General features: G+C 36.7%; 2 protein-coding genes across 2 annotated transcripts; both read left to right on the top strand.

Moving 5' to 3' along the window:
• Nucleotides 1-13,621: 13,621 nt before the first annotated feature.
• On the top strand, nt 13,622-14,424 carry LOC109162603 (GEM-like protein 4). Its single transcript, XM_019311283.1, has one exon. It carries the CDS (start codon nt 13,744-13,746, stop codon nt 14,341-14,343), a length of 600 nt encoding a protein of 199 aa, XP_019166828.1. The 5' UTR covers nt 13,622-13,743; the 3' UTR covers nt 14,344-14,424.
• Nucleotides 14,425-15,878: 1,454 nt separating this feature from the next.
• Nucleotides 15,879-16,740, top strand: LOC109162610 (GEM-like protein 4). The gene has a single exon (XM_019311290.1). It carries the CDS (start codon nt 15,993-15,995, stop codon nt 16,614-16,616), a length of 624 nt encoding a protein of 207 aa, XP_019166835.1. The 5' UTR covers nt 15,879-15,992; the 3' UTR covers nt 16,617-16,740.
• The last annotated feature ends 408 nt before the right edge of the window (nt 16,741-17,148 follow it).

The raw sequence follows: 17,148 nt of genomic DNA, 5'->3' as shown, positions 1-17,148 counted from the left end.
ATCTCTTCTGAATAATGTAAATTCATCACTTCTTTACCAATTCACATGGTATCAAGAGCTATTCGATCTAAACTATATATTTTTTTTCCCCTTCACCTTAAGTTCTATTTTCCATGGCTGCTAATGATGCAAATACTCAACCTACTGTCTCCCCCACTCCAGTTAATCCGGTACCTAATGTTGAAGGTGCTAATACCATTCCTAATCATCTTGAACCTAGCCAACCACTAATTGTGGTTACATTTCATAACATTCAAAAACTCACTTCCTCCAACTATCTCACATGGAAAATTCAGCTTGAAGCCATTCTTATTGGCTATGATCTTAAACATTTCATTGATGGCAGTAAACTCATCCCAACTGCTACTATCACTGTGCAAGATCGCGTACTTCCAAATCCTGCTTATTCCACTTGGATACGCCAAGATAAGCTCATTTTTGGCGCTATAGCTGGTACTTTGTCCTCAGCTGTCGGGCCTCTCATTTCGAGTGCCCAAACTTTTCACGAGGCATGGAATATCCTAGCAAATACTTATGCTCGCCCCACCCGTGGTCACATAAAGCAACTCAAGGATCAACTCAAGAATATCATCAAAGGCGGCTCCACAATTACCGAGTACATACACCAAATCAAGAGAGTTGTTGATGAACTTGCCCTTTTAGGAAAACCCATGGAACCTGAAGATATCACAGACAAAATTCTTGATGGTCTGGATTCTGATTACCAATCTGTTATTGATGCTGTTAATGGACGTGACTCCATCATCTCGTTTGAAGAGTTGCATGAAAAGTTAATTAACAAAGAACTTGCTCTACACCGTGCAACTCCTCCTAACACGTTTCCAGCTACAGCTCATCCCACTCAAACTCGACCAGTAAGCAATTTTCAGACTCGGCAACCCTCATATCCCCGCTTCACCAACAATTCATCTCGGCCTGCTCCAAAACCCTTTCTTGGTCGCTGCCAGTGGTGTAATGTTCAAGGTCATGTTCTTTTTCATTGTTCTGTCTTTCGTGGACAGTACCCAAATATTCAGTTTCCCCCTCGTCCTACACGCAAACAAGAGGTAAAACCACAGGCTCATGTTGCTGCCACCTCACCAGTTGCACCCTCCTGGTTGCTAGACAGTGGTGCCTCCCATCATGTTACCACGGATCTTTCAAATCTTGCTCTTCACACACCATATGATGGTACAGATGAAGTTATGATAGGGAACGGTTCTGGTCTTCCCATCTCACATACTGGTTTTGTTTCTCTCCCTTCTACATCTAAGTCATTTTCCCTTTCTAATGTTTTGTGTGTTCCCACCATGTGTCGAAATGTTATCTCTATTTCACAATTTTGTCGTGATAATAATTCCCTTATTGAGTTCTCACCCACTACCTTTTGTGTTAAGGACATTCAGACGGGGGCACCCCTCCTAACCGGACCATCTAAAAATGGAGTTTATGAGTGGCCGACGTCTCCTAGTGTGTCTACTCATGTCTTCACCACAATGGTTTGTGACAATAATTGGCATCACCGCTTAGGTCATCCCTCCGCTCCCATCCTCGACCAACTATTGGTTCGTTTAGGCATTTCTAATTCTTTTGCTCAGTCACATTGTAATGCATGTCTTAGCAATAAAAGTCATAAACTTCCCTTTAAAAACTCCACTCTTACTACAGCAGAACCGCTTGAGGTTGTGTTCAGTGATGTTTGGACTTCTCCACTACATTCCTTTGATAATTACAAATACTATATTATTTTTGTAGATCACTATACAAAATATGTATGGTTGTATCCACTCAAGCGGAAGTCTGACACATATGATGTGTTTGTACGCTTTAAGTTGATTGTTGAGAAATTTTTTAATAAAACACTTCGAACCTTGTACTCTGACAATGGTGGTGAGTACAAAGCCTTGTCATCTTTCTTAACACTAAGTGGCATCTCTCATCTCACCTCTCCGCCACACACTCCCGAGCATAATGGGTATTCGGAGCGTCGACACCGTCACATCGTTGAGACGGGTCTTGCTCTTCTTACCCAAGCCTCCATGCCACTTAGTTACTGGACTCTTGCCTTTTCCACTGCAGTCTACCTCATTAATCGCCTTCCCACACCAACTCTTAACCATCACTCCCCTTACTCTAAACTCTTTGGTAGTGAACCAAAATACTCTAGTCTTCGCAGCTTTGGATGTCTGTGTTATCCATGGCTCAAACCATATACTGTCCACAAGCTTCAGTCTCGTTCATTACCTTGTGTTTTTGTCGGGTACGGGGCATCTCAACATGCTTTTTATTGTTTAGAACCAACTACAAATCGTATATATGTGTCTCGACATGTACGGTTTGTTGAAGCGTGGTTCCCATTTGCACATATTGCTAAAGACCTCTCCCGCCCTTCGTCCTCCAGCGCAGGTGAGTGGTGTTCTATCTCTCTTCCCATCGCCCATTCACCGGCGCAACCACATTACCAAAACATCACACCGCCACCCCTACACAATCTTCCTCCAAATTCCCCTATAACTTCCCCTCTATCACCTATACTCCCCTCACCTCCTACTCAAAATACTCAGTCATCTCCATCACCATCTCTGCCTGGTTCTACATCCCACTCTTCTCCCTCTAGTTGCTCACAAACGAGTCAAGTTTCATCTCCTGCTACTTCTCCTCCTGACCCACCAGATTCTGTACCAGTTCCTGCCCCACGTGTCGTTGTCACTCGGTCGAAAAACAACATTTTTAAACCCATTCAAAAACTCAATTTATCAGCTCAAGTTGTTCCTATTGAACCTGTTTCTGTTAAGCAAGCTATGCAGGATCCAAACTGGTTGGCAGCCATGAAGGATGAGTTTGCAGCGTTAGCTCATAATGAGACTTGGGATCTTGTCCCCCCCGATCCATCTCACAATCTGGTGGGTTGCAAATGGGTCTTCCGCCTCAAGTATCATCCAGATGGGTCCATTGCTCGATACAAAGCTAGACTGGTTGCCAAAGGCTTTCCTCAGCGACCGGGGCTTGATTATACTGAGACTTTCAGTCCGGTTGTTAAACCATCGACTGTTCGGCTGGTCTTAAGTCTAGCTGTTACTCATGTGTGGGTAACTCGTCAATTGGACATTAACAACGCATTTTTGAATGGAACTTTGAATGAAGATGTGTTCATGACTCAGCCTCCCGGTTTTATTGATCGTGCACTACCTCAGCATGTGTGTCGGTTACGAAAGTCGTTGTATGGTCTGAAACAAGCCCCTCGGGCTTGGTACACTGAGCTGCGTAATTACCTTCTGCAGATTGGTTTTAAAAATTCGAAGGCAGATACTTCATTGTTTTACTATACTCATCACTCGGACTCTGTCTATGTCCTTGTGTATGTTGATGATATAATTGTAACCGACAAACATGAAAAATCTGTTTGCTCCTTTATTTCTTGTCTGGCTCGCAGGTTTTCTTTAAAGGATCTTGGTTCTCTTTCCTTCTTTCTTGGTGTTGAAGTGTCTCCTTGCTCTCACGGCCTCTTTCTCAACCAAAGGAAGTACATTTATGACATACTTTGTCGTGCGGGGATGGCGGATGCTAAACCTGTGGCCACACCTATGGCTATTTCTCCTCCACTACATCTTACAACCGGACACACTCTTTCGAACCCGTCTGAGTTTCGGGCACTAGTTGGGAGCTTGCAGTATTTGTCATTGACCAGACCAGATGTAGCATTCGTTGTTAATAAACTTTCTCAATTTCTGGCAGCACCAACCGTAGACCATTGGGCGGCACTGAAACGTTTGCTTCGATATTTATGCGGAACTTTGGATCATGGTATTTTCCTTTCTGCTGATTCACCGGTGCAACTTCATGCTTACTCTGATGCTGATTGGGCTGGTGACAAGCATGATTACCGCTCTACAGGAGCTTATATTGTCTACTTAGGACGTAATCCTATCTCGTGGAGTTCTAAGAAACAGCGAACTGTTGCCCGTTCCTCTACGGAGGCTGAATATCGCACTGTTGCTGGTACTGCTGCGGAACTTGCTTGGATTTCATCTCTCCTGAGCGAGCTTGGTTTTTCTCTCCCGGAGAAACCAATTATTTATTGCGATAATCTTGGCGCAACCAGTCTCTGTGCAAACCCAGTTTTTCATTCTCGTATGAAGCATGTTGCTCTTGACTTTCACTTTATTCGTGAGCGTGTCCAGAGTGGTGCACTTCGTGTTTCTAATATTGCAAGTGATGATCAGCTGGCTGATGCTCTTACGAAGCCTCTACCACGGCGCCGCTTTCAGCTTCTGGTGTCCAAGATTGGCCTCGCCGGACGGCTGTCCATCTTGCGGGGGCATGATAAGAGATAATATAGTGCTTGGTTGTTGTTAGTTTGTTAAGTTTGTTTCGTATTTATTGTTGTGGTTACCTTGAGTTTAGTAGTTTTAGTTTCACCTTTGTAGTATAAATATCTCTTCTGAATAATGTAAATTCATCACTTCTTTACCAATTCACAATTCTTGCATAAGTAAAATGTATATATAGGTTAAGTAGTCTGCAGTTGGTGGATCTTAAGCTTCAGTTTGATGAGTCAGATTTTGGTCATCATGAGCCAAAAAGTTTAAAAGCTAGAATAAGAGAAATATGGGGTTTTCATTTGTTTTTAATTTCTATTTCAAAACCATATTGGGATGATGATATGGTGACTCATGTTCTCTATGCTGATTGCATGCAAGCATGTGTTAGTGTTTTACTGCAACTTTTTGGGTGGCTTTCTCATCGCACATAATACTTTGCCCTTCAACAAATGAAATCTTTGAATGCTTATCTGATCATCAGCAATCTTTGCATCATCAAAACATTACTTTTATCATGTTTGATGTGTAAAGGCAGAAATTTTTTTATCTCACATCAACTTGCCTGGCCTGTCTAGAAAAAGTTTTGAGGCTGCCAGTTGGCTAGATCTTTTTTTTTTTTAACAAAAACAAGATATATTACAATGATTTTTTTTTTTTACTTTTTACTACGATTTTCAAGGAGTGAATTCCTTTTTTGGTCCTACTGTTATAGGGTTGTTTCCAATTTTAGTCCACCTTAATTTTTTTTATCACTTTATAACCACTATTATTGAATGTGTTTCACTTTTAGTCCCACCGTTAATATTTCCATCAAGAGGCCGTGTAATCTAGGGATACTTTGACCTTTCTTCTCATCCAAGACTATGTTTGACTAAAGAAATGAGAACATTAAACCTAAAACCTAAGAAACCTAAGCGACCCATGTTGGAACGAATGAAATGATGTAGCTTTGACTTCCCATTCTCGTTGTTCGAAGAGCCATCTTCGAATATCGGAGGAGGAGGACGAAGCGTCTGGATTAAAAGAAAAGAGACAAACATAAAAAGACCAAAATACCATTTGATTATGCGGCCTCTTGACGGAAATATTAACGGTGGACTAAAAGTGAAACACATTCAATAACAGTGGTTGTAAAGTGGCAAAAAAAATTAAAAGTGAACTGAAATTGGAAACGCTCCTATAACAGTAGGACCAAAAATGGAATTCACTCATTTTCAAGCATAGTATATACTATATATACAGTAATTTCAACATTGGCAGTTGCAAAGAAAAATATTTAGCGAATCTAAGTTCCTAAAATACATCTAATAACATCATCAAAATCTATACAACAATTATTCCTAACAAGCAATATATACAATTTGAATTTGTAACATATATGAAGACATTCTCATATGCAGAGGTGCAAGTCAAATGTCAAAATGAGCTCGGAAAGCTTGGGGAGATTAAGAAGTGCTTGATCCTAGCATAGAATTCTGTTTAATCCTCAAAATTTAAGGTCCAAATCAGACCATCCCACCGAGTCGGCTGGCGGGCTCAAATTAAATCTTTTTGTAGACAAGCTAAGGTTGATGTGATTTGGAAGGGTGGTCAAATTTGTGTCTTTAGACATCCTCAAACATGAGAAAAGTAATGATACATTGAAGTGATGATGATGATGCAGTGAATTGCAGATAAGCATTCAAATCCTCAAAAACAACTGAGCCGACTGGCGGCCTCTCACCTTTTTCTAGACAAGCCATGTTGATTTGAGGTCATAAATTTCTGCCTTTTACACATCAAACATGATAAAAGTAAGAATTGCATATTGGCATTCAAATACCTGGTTCTTGTGAGCAGCATGTGGGAATTGAAGTTTCCCTAGCTAGATTGCCCATTACATGAATCAACCAAAGATGAATCATCATATCATCGATCACATCCTCCTATTTCATACAGGGCCCATACTTTTTTTAATTCACAATAATCTTTTAGAAATATAATTTTTTAAAAGAAAAGCAGATACGGTGAAAGGGACTAATTATAAATCTCATCCCATCTTGTAACCTTTCTTGGTCATGATGATCAATATCTGACTCCTCCAACTGCCCATCCCACTACTTAACCTATATATATATATATAGTCGCACCCAGGTGCGAATGCTTCGCCCAGACACGAAATAGGAATGAATTTTATTTGTCCACGTGTCCAGATCTAATGGATGAGAAACACTGATTTTTTAAAAAAATGCGGTGACATTTTCGTAAATAATTAAACATCGAAGTGCAAGTAAAATGTATTACAAGTGCATGTAAAATGTATTATAGGTGCAAGTAAAAATTTACACTGAGCATCAATACTTAGTTGCACCTATAGTTCTAAGTAGTTGCACCTATAGTTCTAAATAGTTGCACACATAGTTATAAGTAGTTGCACCTAGGTGTATGAATGTTTGCGAGTGGTTTTCAGGGGTATTACTACCCGCTGAACTCAGATCAATGAATGTTAACAAGGCAAAATTACATGCACTTATAGGTGAAAGTGGGTGCACCTATAGTTATAAGTAGGTGCACCTATAGTTATAAATAGTTGCACATATAGTTATAAACATACCCAGGTGCATGAATGTTTGCGGAAAGTGAATGCTAACAAGGCAAAATTACATGCACTTATAGGTGAAAGTAGGTGCACCTATAGTTATAAGTAGTTGCACCTATAGTTATAAATAGTTGCACATATAGTTATAAGCGCACCCAGGTGCATGAATGTTTGCGGAAAGTGAATGCTAACAAGGCAAAATTACATGCACTTATAGGTGAAAGTATGTGCACTTGTAAGTGATTTTAATTGCACTTCGATGTTCAATTATTTACGAAAATGCCACTGCATTTTTTTTTAAGTTATTAGATCTAGACACGTGTCGCGCGCTGATTCGTTCGCATTTCCCTCCTGAGCACTTATTCCCACCTGAGTGCATCCCTATATATATATATATATATATATATATATATATATATATATATATATATATATATATATATATTATTTATGGAAGAATCAGTTGTATACCAGAAATCATCCGTTCATTCGAGCCTACTCACCTTATAGGCTTTAGCAAAGATAATTTCTAGTTGTCCTTGCAAATACAAAAGAACAAAAGTAAGTCAGAGATGAAGCAAATCAGATGAAATCAAGAATTGAGAGAACCTGATTCCCATCAACTACTGGGCAGTTTTATTGAATCAGAGATCAACAAAACAGGCACTTCCTAATTCTGCTCATTTTCGAAAAAAAATGAACCAAACACACCAAAAACAGTTTTCTCGAATGCAACCAAGCACCGAAAAAGAAAATGTTTTCTGAAAAATGACTCACCAAACACATCCTTAGTGTGTAAACCCATGAACGAAACATACCATAAGAAGTGCGACAAATTATGCCGTGGACTCAGGTCCACCTTGCAATGTGGACTCAAGTCCAAAACGCGCGTCTGGAATAACGGTGCCGTCAGTAGCACTGTTTCTTTAGCCAATGATATATATATTTTTTTGTGAATATAGAGTTCAAAAATTGTGAATATATATTCAAAAATAATTGTGTTATACTGTTGATGGGATGCACTCAGGGATGGAGCCAAAGGGGGGCAGGGGGGGTCAGCTGCCCCCCTCACCCCACCCCCACCCCATATATAATCTTTGTATGTTTATATGTATATATAGTATATGTTTTAGTTAAAAAAAAAAAAAAAAAAAAAAAAACTAGTAAATGTCAATAGGTAAGGAGTTAGATTAGTTGGTAAGGCATGTGTTTGTTAATGTGAAAGGTCTTGGGTTCAAATTCTTGCATTAACATAGTTTTACATATTTTTGAGTCCTTCTCCTATGGCTTCAACACAGTCACTTTTTTAATATTTAATGTGTAATTTATAATGTATTTTCTAGTCAAATTATTTCAAATTAATTATGTTTCATATTTTGTTATGAATATTTTTATAAAGTTTCGATGTGTGTTATTTTTCGCACATATCCAATAATATTTACAACTATATTTCTTAAGTAATGGTTATAAAAAAAAAAAAAAATTCTTAGGTAATTTATTTATTTTTTATAAAATTATCTCTTTTGTTTTAATGTTTCGCTTTTATTGGAATTTTTTTTTTGAATCCGTCCTACTTCTTCACCCCCCCCCCCCCCCCCTCAATCCAATTTCTGGCTCCGTCCCTGGATGCACTCCTGTGTGAATAAGTGTCCAGGAGTGAATATGAGAATGAATCAGCACACGACACGTGTCCTCGATGCATGTAAAATGTGTTATATGTGCAAGTAGTTGGTGCACCTGTGCAAGTAAAAAGTGCAGGTAAAATCACTTACAAGTGCACCTACTTTCACCTATAAGTGCATGTAATTTTACCTTGTTAACATTCACTTATTTGTGTTCATTCTTGCGGAGGAGTTCGTTAGTACCTGTGAAAACCACCCGCAAACATTTATGCGGGTAGTTAGTACCCGTGAAAACCACCCGCAAACATTCATGCACCTAGGTCCAACTACTTATAACTATAGGTGCAACTACTTATAACTTTAGGTGCAACTACTTATAACTATAGGTGCACTTAGTATTGATGCTCAGTGTAAATTTTACTTGCACCTATAATACATTTTACATATATGCACTTGTAATACATTTTACTTGCACTTCGACGTTCAATTATTTACGAAAATGCCACCATGTTTTTTTTTAATCCATTAGATCTAGACACGTGTCGCGCACTGATTCATTCGCATATTCCTCCTGGGCGCTTCATTCGCACCCGAGTGCAACTCTACTGTTGATAAGAGTTCTGTAATTGTAAATAGAGTTTAAAAAAGATGAATATAGAGTTCAAGATTATGAATATATAAGTATAAATTCTGAAGACAAATGGCAAGTTAACGACAAAGAAGGAAATATTTTTTTATTTATTTATTAGTTTTGCCGTTTTGGACAATGGTCCACTTTGCAAGGTGGACCCGGGTCCATGGCATAACAATTGAAGAAGGGCTCGATCCTATCATAGAATTATGTTTAATCCACAAAATTAATTAAAGGTCCAGATCAGACAACTGAGTCGGCTGGCGGCCTCAAATCTATTTGTAGAGAAGCTAAGGTTGATGTCATTTGGAAGCTAAGGGTGGTCAAATTTGTGCCTTTACACATCCTCAAATATGAGAAAATTGAAGTAATGTTACATTGTAGTGATCGATGATGATGATGCAGTGAATTGTAAGATTTTCCCTAATAATATATATTATATATTATATATTAGGGTATTAATTAAGTGGTGCAAGTTGACTAGGCTTATTAAGTGGTCTGGTTGGACTTAATAACTAGTAGTTGTTAGTCAACCAAACTCTGTGCCTAATATAACCTGGATTGATGGGATACAGGATTATGGGTTAGATAGCACATTCAGTTACGGTGCTCAGACCGCTCAGTAGACACCAATACACCATCTAGGGTTCTGAGTCAGGTCTGAGGCAAAACATGGCTGACGGTCTACCGTTAAGAGGCAACACAACAGGAACATCAACTATGGCTAGAGATCAATACGGCTACGCTTCCGCTATCATACGAGGTTAGGTTTCTCGTATACTATGGTACATATGGTTAGACTATTGTATATCTAACATTTGGTATCAGAGCCTTTATAATCTCTGCCTTGTTGATTGTATTGCCTATAATCAACATTAATTTGTTTCATATACATTAAGTTTTGTATATACTTTGTTTTTCAATTACATTCATTTTAATTCGTCAAAATATGCATAGAAAATATATCTTTTTGATATAATTAAGCAAAATATTATGTATATTTTGAATGTATTATTTGTAATTGGTTTAAGACGGCCAAAAATTAATTTTAGTTGTTTTTGAATCATTGATTCAATTTCAACATTGAGGGCGATTTTAATTTTTTTGTAAATATATGCCTGGAATTGTTTGCTTACTGTTTTGGATTAACCTCGACGATTCTCTGTTTGGAGGTGAAGCAACAGTAACAACAAGAAGAAGGAGCTTCAGTTTTCCTCCAATTTTTGGCCGGCCACTGCTACTGGCGAACCGACGGCTATGGGTGCGTTTTCCGGCGACTCCTACCGGCGACGAGAGAGAACGACGGCTGCAGGTTAAGGAGATCGCCGGTGCTTTCCGCTTTCAGAACATGCGGTTGTTTGCAGCTGCGACTCGGAGATGACAGCGGCAGTGCTAGCGTTGCGACCTGGAGCGACGATGCTGGGTTTCCCGTCGACGTCCTGCTTCCTCCTCCTTCAGGCGACGCTGGAGACGGGCTGTCGCTGCTCCTCAAGCTCCAATCGACGACGAGAGCATTCCGGTGGCTTCGCGGTGAGAGCAGGCGGCGGACGTTGGCGCTGCGAAGAAGAGAAACGGCGGTGGTGAAGCTGGATTTCCGGCGACATCATTGCTCCCTCTCCTCCTCCAGGCGGCGCCGGCTCCGGATTGTTGCTGTTCTCCCTCGTAGTTCCGGACAGCTGCTAGGGCTGATTAACGTGAAGAAGATGATGATGGGTCATGAGGGTTGGGCCGGGTCAGGCCCATTGGGCAGACCTGGTCCAACACTAAACAAAAAAAGAAAATCTTCTTGGGCCTGATTTTGGTTTTGGGCTAGATTTAGTTGATCCATCATCATATTTAGACTTCTTCTACCTTAATTGTTCAGTTTAATTCTTCCTTAATTAATTATTAAATTATTATTCAATTTGGAGCAAATATTATTTAATTTGCTATTTGAATTTTAATTTAATGTTAAGGTGCAAAATAAATTGCCTAGAGTGTTGCAATTTATTTAGTATATATGAGTTAATAATGTATTAATTTGCAAATCCTAGCATGCTACGTATATTTATTAAATATTATTTTATTATTATAATTATACATTTATAAAAGCATGCATTAAGGTTGGATTTAGCAGATTATTAACTCATAAATTCATTATTAAAAATCGTTCAATTTTGGATCCTTAGGTCAATTTTGGACATTATGACTTACTAAAGCAGCTTGTTTGGTTTCCTCTTAATTTTGAACACATTTTAGTTCTATGTGTCTTGGGGACTTTAGAACCTATTTTGAACAAGCTATTTGGGACCTATCTTGGGTCATTAAAGTATGGATCCCACCATTTTGATTGATATTTTAATAATAATTATAGCTCCTTATAACATGTTTATTAAGTTTTAATTATTACTAACTTCCATATTTTGGTATTCATCGTTGGTAATAATATTAAGTTTTGGGTCTATATTTAGACCATTTTTTTTATTCATGTTATAATTCACTTGGGTCATTGAGGTTTATGTGCCTAATTTGAGTGACTAAAGGCTATAATTATTGTCTTGGTCTGTTTTGAGACATTAAGGATTTAAGGATTTAATTGTTATTTTGGCCATTAAGAACTATAACTATTATTTAAGTTGATTAAATTTTTAATCTATCAATAGTTTTTCAGGGCCTTATAATATTAAGTCTTTAATTTTAGGGCAAAAACAATATAGTTAGTATATTGTCTATATAATGGTAATTTGGTTATTACCTTAACTTCAGTCTCCCTAAGTATCATAATAGTCATGGGTAATTATTATGTGGCAAATTGAGATTAATATTTGGTATCCCTTAATTATAGTTTTGCAATTTATTAAGTTAAATTCGGCATTATTAATTACTGTTATTAAGTTTAGGGACTAATCTTATTTTATTACCTTTCATAATAATTATTATTTCATGGTAATTTGCTATATTTGGTACATTGGCATGATTACCACTTCATTTTACATGACTATTAATGTTGGTAATTAAGTCCTACCAATAAATTTTTAACGTACTATTGGACGCTGCATCGGGTTTATTGACACCGATAGTGAAGATTGGGAGAATTCTGGAGTTTTTTCTTCTCTTGTGGATCGTCATCGTTGTTAGCGCAATGGGCAGATGCGGTTTGCATCATTAAGGTTAGTCATTAATTATCTTTTATGGTTATTATTGATAATTAGTGCTACAGTTACAGTTAACCGCTAATTTGGACTAGTCACATATTTTATCTTTAGAAAAATGAAAACATTAAAAGTGCATTACCATACTTTAGTTTGTCATTACTAATGTTAATAGTGATTATAATGTTACTTATTGCTATTAATAATTAGTTAATTAATGATGACATTAATATTGTTATGGTATTCAGTTATGCACCTTCAACTGTTTCCAAATAAATTTATGTGACAATACTCCAGTTCAGAAAATAATTTTCTGGACATTAATATTTTTCGGACTTCAAATTTTATTAAGTTTTCAAAATTTTATCCGAAAACGTTTATAAATGTTAGCGGTTTTAACCACTGTTTTTCCATATTTAGTCTCCTACTTAATGTGATAATATTATTATGGCTATTTATTGCTATTTTGGTTATTTGCAATTTTTCCATTAATAATAATAATATTATTATTATTAATTGAGTTATGGAGAGTGATTTTGAATCAATTTAGTAATTTTGAAAAAACATGTTTGCTAGGCAATCGACTATTGCCATTAATTCCATAATTCATTTAGTTCTTTGAGTTATGATTGCCCATATTTGATCAAGTATGAATAAATGAATATTTAGTGTAAATTCATATTCTTTAGTTGGTTCATACTTTCTAGATTGTTTTATGCATTCAATCACATTAAGTGCATAATATTAAGTTTAATTATGCAATTAGGGTTTGTGAGATTTTGATTTACAAATTATAGCATATCCTTTTGGTGTGATATTGTTTGAATTTGTAAATTCAGTTGTTTCTCATGAATTTGATCTTTATGCATTAAAACATTTTCCCATGGACTTACAGTTTAAAAAAATTTTAAAGTATATATTCAATACATTATTATTCAAAATGTTGGGTCTCTTTTGATTTGGACTTATTGGTGTTTGAATATTAAATTTATACTTTGAAATCTCATTAAGGTCTAAGTCCATGAATTGCATATAAGCATTGAAATGCCAGGTTGTTGTGAGTAGCATGTGGGATGTTTCCCTAGCTAGATTGCCCATTACATGAATCAAAGATGAGTCATCATATCATCACATCCTTCTCCTCCTACTACCAATTCAAAATGCTAAATAATTTTTTAAAACAAAAGCAGATACGCTATCTAAATCTTTCTGAAAGCTAAGGGACTTGTACATCTCATCTCGTAACCTTTGTGGGTCATGATGATCAAAATCTGACTCATCCAACTCAAAACTGTACTTAAGATCCACCAACTGCCCACTTAGCCTATTATATATAACTCATGGAAGAATTAGTTGTGTACCAGAATTAAAACACTTCATTCCATTCTACTCATCACCCTTTAGCAAAGATAATTTCTTGTTATCCTTGAGATCGAATTAATACAAAAGTAAGTTAGAGATGAAGCAAAATCCCATAAACAACTGGGCAGTTTTATTGAATCAGAGCTCAACAAAATGGGCACTTCCAGCTGATTCTGCAGCCACCCAATGCCATCTGTATCCCCCTTCAAAACCATCAAAACTAAGAAATGGTGCAGTGAGATTAAGACCCAAGATAACAGACACTGTGAAGGGCAAACTGATCCTTGGGGCAAAACTTCTCCAAGCAGGAGGCGTCCAAAAGGTGTTCAAGAACAACTTCAGCCCTGTTAGAGACGACGAAAAGCTGTTGAAGGCATCTCAATGTTATTTATCAACAACATCTGGTCCAATGCCTGGCCTACTCTTTGTTTCGACTCACAAACTTGCCTTCCTTAGTGATAGATCAATCAAAATCCCTTGTTCAACCGGAAAGTCCGAGAGAATGCATTATAAGGTATCAATCCCAATTGCAAAAATTAAGAGAGCAAATGAAAGTGAGAATTTGAAGAATCCATCAGAGAAGTACATACAAGTAGTCACAAAAGATCATTTTGAGTTCTGGTTTATGTGGTTCCTACACCACCAAAGAACCTTGAAATATCTCCAGAATGTAATTTCTCAAGTTCAGTATCTTTAGAGGTATTCTTTAGAATCAAGCATATAAATATAATTGTAAAATGTGAACTACTGTATATAAGATTTATTTACTGATTTTTTATGAAGTTGAAATTTTCCAAAAGTATCCACATCAAACTAATTAACCTGTCTAATCCTGTACTGTGATATTAACACAAAAGCACATATTAATTACATACACTTCATTTTTAGACCAAGATTCATAATGCATAAATCCTAATTCATAGTATAACAATTAAGTAATGAGAGACCCCTTTGTGAAAATTAAGCACTACTAAAATGCCAATATTCACAAATTATGGATAAAAAAAATACTCCATAAATTAATATCATATATGATATCTTTAATTTCTAAAAGGATTTCAAAAGTCATCTTTTGATTAAATCTTTTTGGCTCATGATGACCTAAATCTGACTCATTATCCTATCAACACTTAACATGCACCAACTGCCTAATTTCCTTATAAATACATATTTACATAAGAATCAGTTATATAGCTCATTTAATTTGAATCTACTCACCCTTACTTTACCAAAGATGTCTGAGTGATAAGGTGTTATGAAAATGCAGGTAAACAAATTCTTCAGTTTGCAAGATGAACAAAACTGGATAAAAGGTGGACTCTTTTGCAAAGGCATTAGAGTGTTTTGTGAAAGTTCTGTGTTTTGTCCAAAATAGGTCCATCCAGTTTGTCCGCCAATTTAAAGTTCTGCCATCAGATCGAATTCTTTATTCACAAAACTGAAGTTTATGAATTCAAAGACCTCAAAATTAACATTCAACTGTCAACATTGAACGTTCTTGACAGTGTTTGTGTGATTGGGATGGCTGACCTAAAACTTACACCTTTACACATCAAAATATGAGAAAAGTAAGTTTAGATGGTGGTGACGCAGATAAGCATTTAAACTTATACCTAGCTGGTTTTTCACAACTTGTGACTGACCTCACCTGCATGCTAGCATGTGGGAACTTTCCCTAGCCCATTACATGAAACAAAGATTTTATTTCATGAATTCAAGATTGTAAGTACGTGGTGTTAGGATCAAACGCTTACCATTAAGATAAAGGGTACGTATAGCTAGTAGCGAATGCATAACTTTATTTTATTATACTGCTCCACATTTTTAAGATGTTGGGTGCTAGACTTGATCTTTTAAGTCCTTTATCCCAACAATCCTATAGTCACCGGGTGATAGATTTGACATTTACCAACCTCTGCCCAACAGTTGGTTACATCACATGCAAGCTATCAACATAAGAATGCTGAGTCAACCTATCATATCATCTACCTGTTAATTAAGAGCAGGCACCACCCAACTACTTTTTGACACAGGGACTAGTATCATTTCTGACTCATCATGTAATGCTAATGTCCACATTAATCATTTAAATAATATGTATGATATCTTTTCTAAAAGGGTTTATAGTCATCTTCTCACATTTTTGTCTCATGATGACATAAATCTGACTCATCAGATTGATCCACCAACTCCCTACTTAACCCCGGCCCCTATAAATACACATACATTATTTGTGAAAGAATCACTTATCCCAGAAACCAGCTCATTCAAGTCTACATACTCACCCTTTAGCAAAGATAATTTCTTGTTATCCTTGCCAATACAAAGAATAAAAATTTGTCAAAGATGAAGCAAAATCAGACCATCAAATCAAGAATTGAGAGCCAGGTTCCAATGAACTGGGCTGTTTTATTGAATCAGAGCTCAAGAAAATGGGCTCTTCCAGATTCTGCCACCCAATGCCATCTATCTCTCTCTTCAAAGCCATCAAAAACAAGAAATGGTAAGACTACTACCTCCTTAAAGATAACAGACAGTGTGAAGGGCAAGCTGATACTAGGGGCAAAGCTTCTCCGAGCAGGTGGCTTTCAAAAGATGTTCAAGAACAACTTCAGTCTTATAGAAGGTGAAAAACTGTTGAAGGTTTCTCAATGTTGTTTATACACAACAGCTGGTCCATTGGCTGGCCTACTTTTTGTTTCTACTGAGAAGGTTGGTTTTCTTAGTGAGAGATCAATCAGAGTCCCTTCTTCTAGTGGGAAGTCAAAGAGAGTGCATTATAAGGTGTTAATCCCAATGGCTAAAATTAAAAGAGCAAATGAAAGTAAGAATTTGAAGAATCCATCAGAGAAGTACGTGCAAGTAGTGACAGAAGACCATTTTGAGTTTTGGTTTATGTGGTTCCAACAACATCAAAGAACCTTGAAATATCTGCAGGATGCAATTTCTCAATCAGTTCAGTATCTTTAGTCCTTAGAAATACCCATTATGATGAAGCATAAAAATATACATTCCTTGTAAAATGTAGAGCTCAAAAGCCTGTATATATGATTTGACAAATTATATTGTTGAAGCTGTTCTTGAAATTTGTTAAGTATCCATATTAAACCTCTCCAAGTATTAGATTAAACCATGACTTGTAGAAGAAAAGGCAAAATCAAGCTGGCTGCCTTCAAGGTTGGTCTGCCTCCAAAAATAAATAAATAAAAAGCAAGATAGAAAAGGAATTTATATTCATTGGTTATTTGAATTAAGAATGTGGGGAAGCTCCTTCCCTGTTAAGTATCCTTCCATTTTCTCAAAGCCTTTTGCTTTACTACCTAAAGGCAAATTAATTAATTAATTAATTAAAAACTACAAATTCTTAACCTTTTTACAAACAAAATGTTTTAGAACAGTGGTAAATAAACGGATTGAGTAAAAATGGTTTTACTTGTAAACACTTGTCTACAACCATCTTACATATCTTTGTTTATAGAATGGGTCAAGTCATAAAAATGTA

Source organism: Ipomoea nil, unplaced genomic scaffold (genome assembly GCF_001879475.1).
Source record: "Ipomoea nil cultivar Tokyo-kokei standard unplaced genomic scaffold, Asagao_1.1 scaffold2957, whole genome shotgun sequence".
NCBI lineage: Eukaryota > Viridiplantae > Streptophyta > Magnoliopsida > Solanales > Convolvulaceae > Ipomoea > Ipomoea nil.
This window is presented reverse-complemented; position numbering and strand designations above follow the sequence as displayed.

Coding starts and splice junctions, on each gene's coding strand:
- LOC109162603 (XM_019311283.1), top strand. CDS start 13,744: ATGAAGCAAAATCCCATAAACAACTGGGCAGTTTTATTGAATCAGAGC.
- LOC109162610 (XM_019311290.1), top strand. CDS start 15,993: ATGAAGCAAAATCAGACCATCAAATCAAGAATTGAGAGCCAGGTTCCA.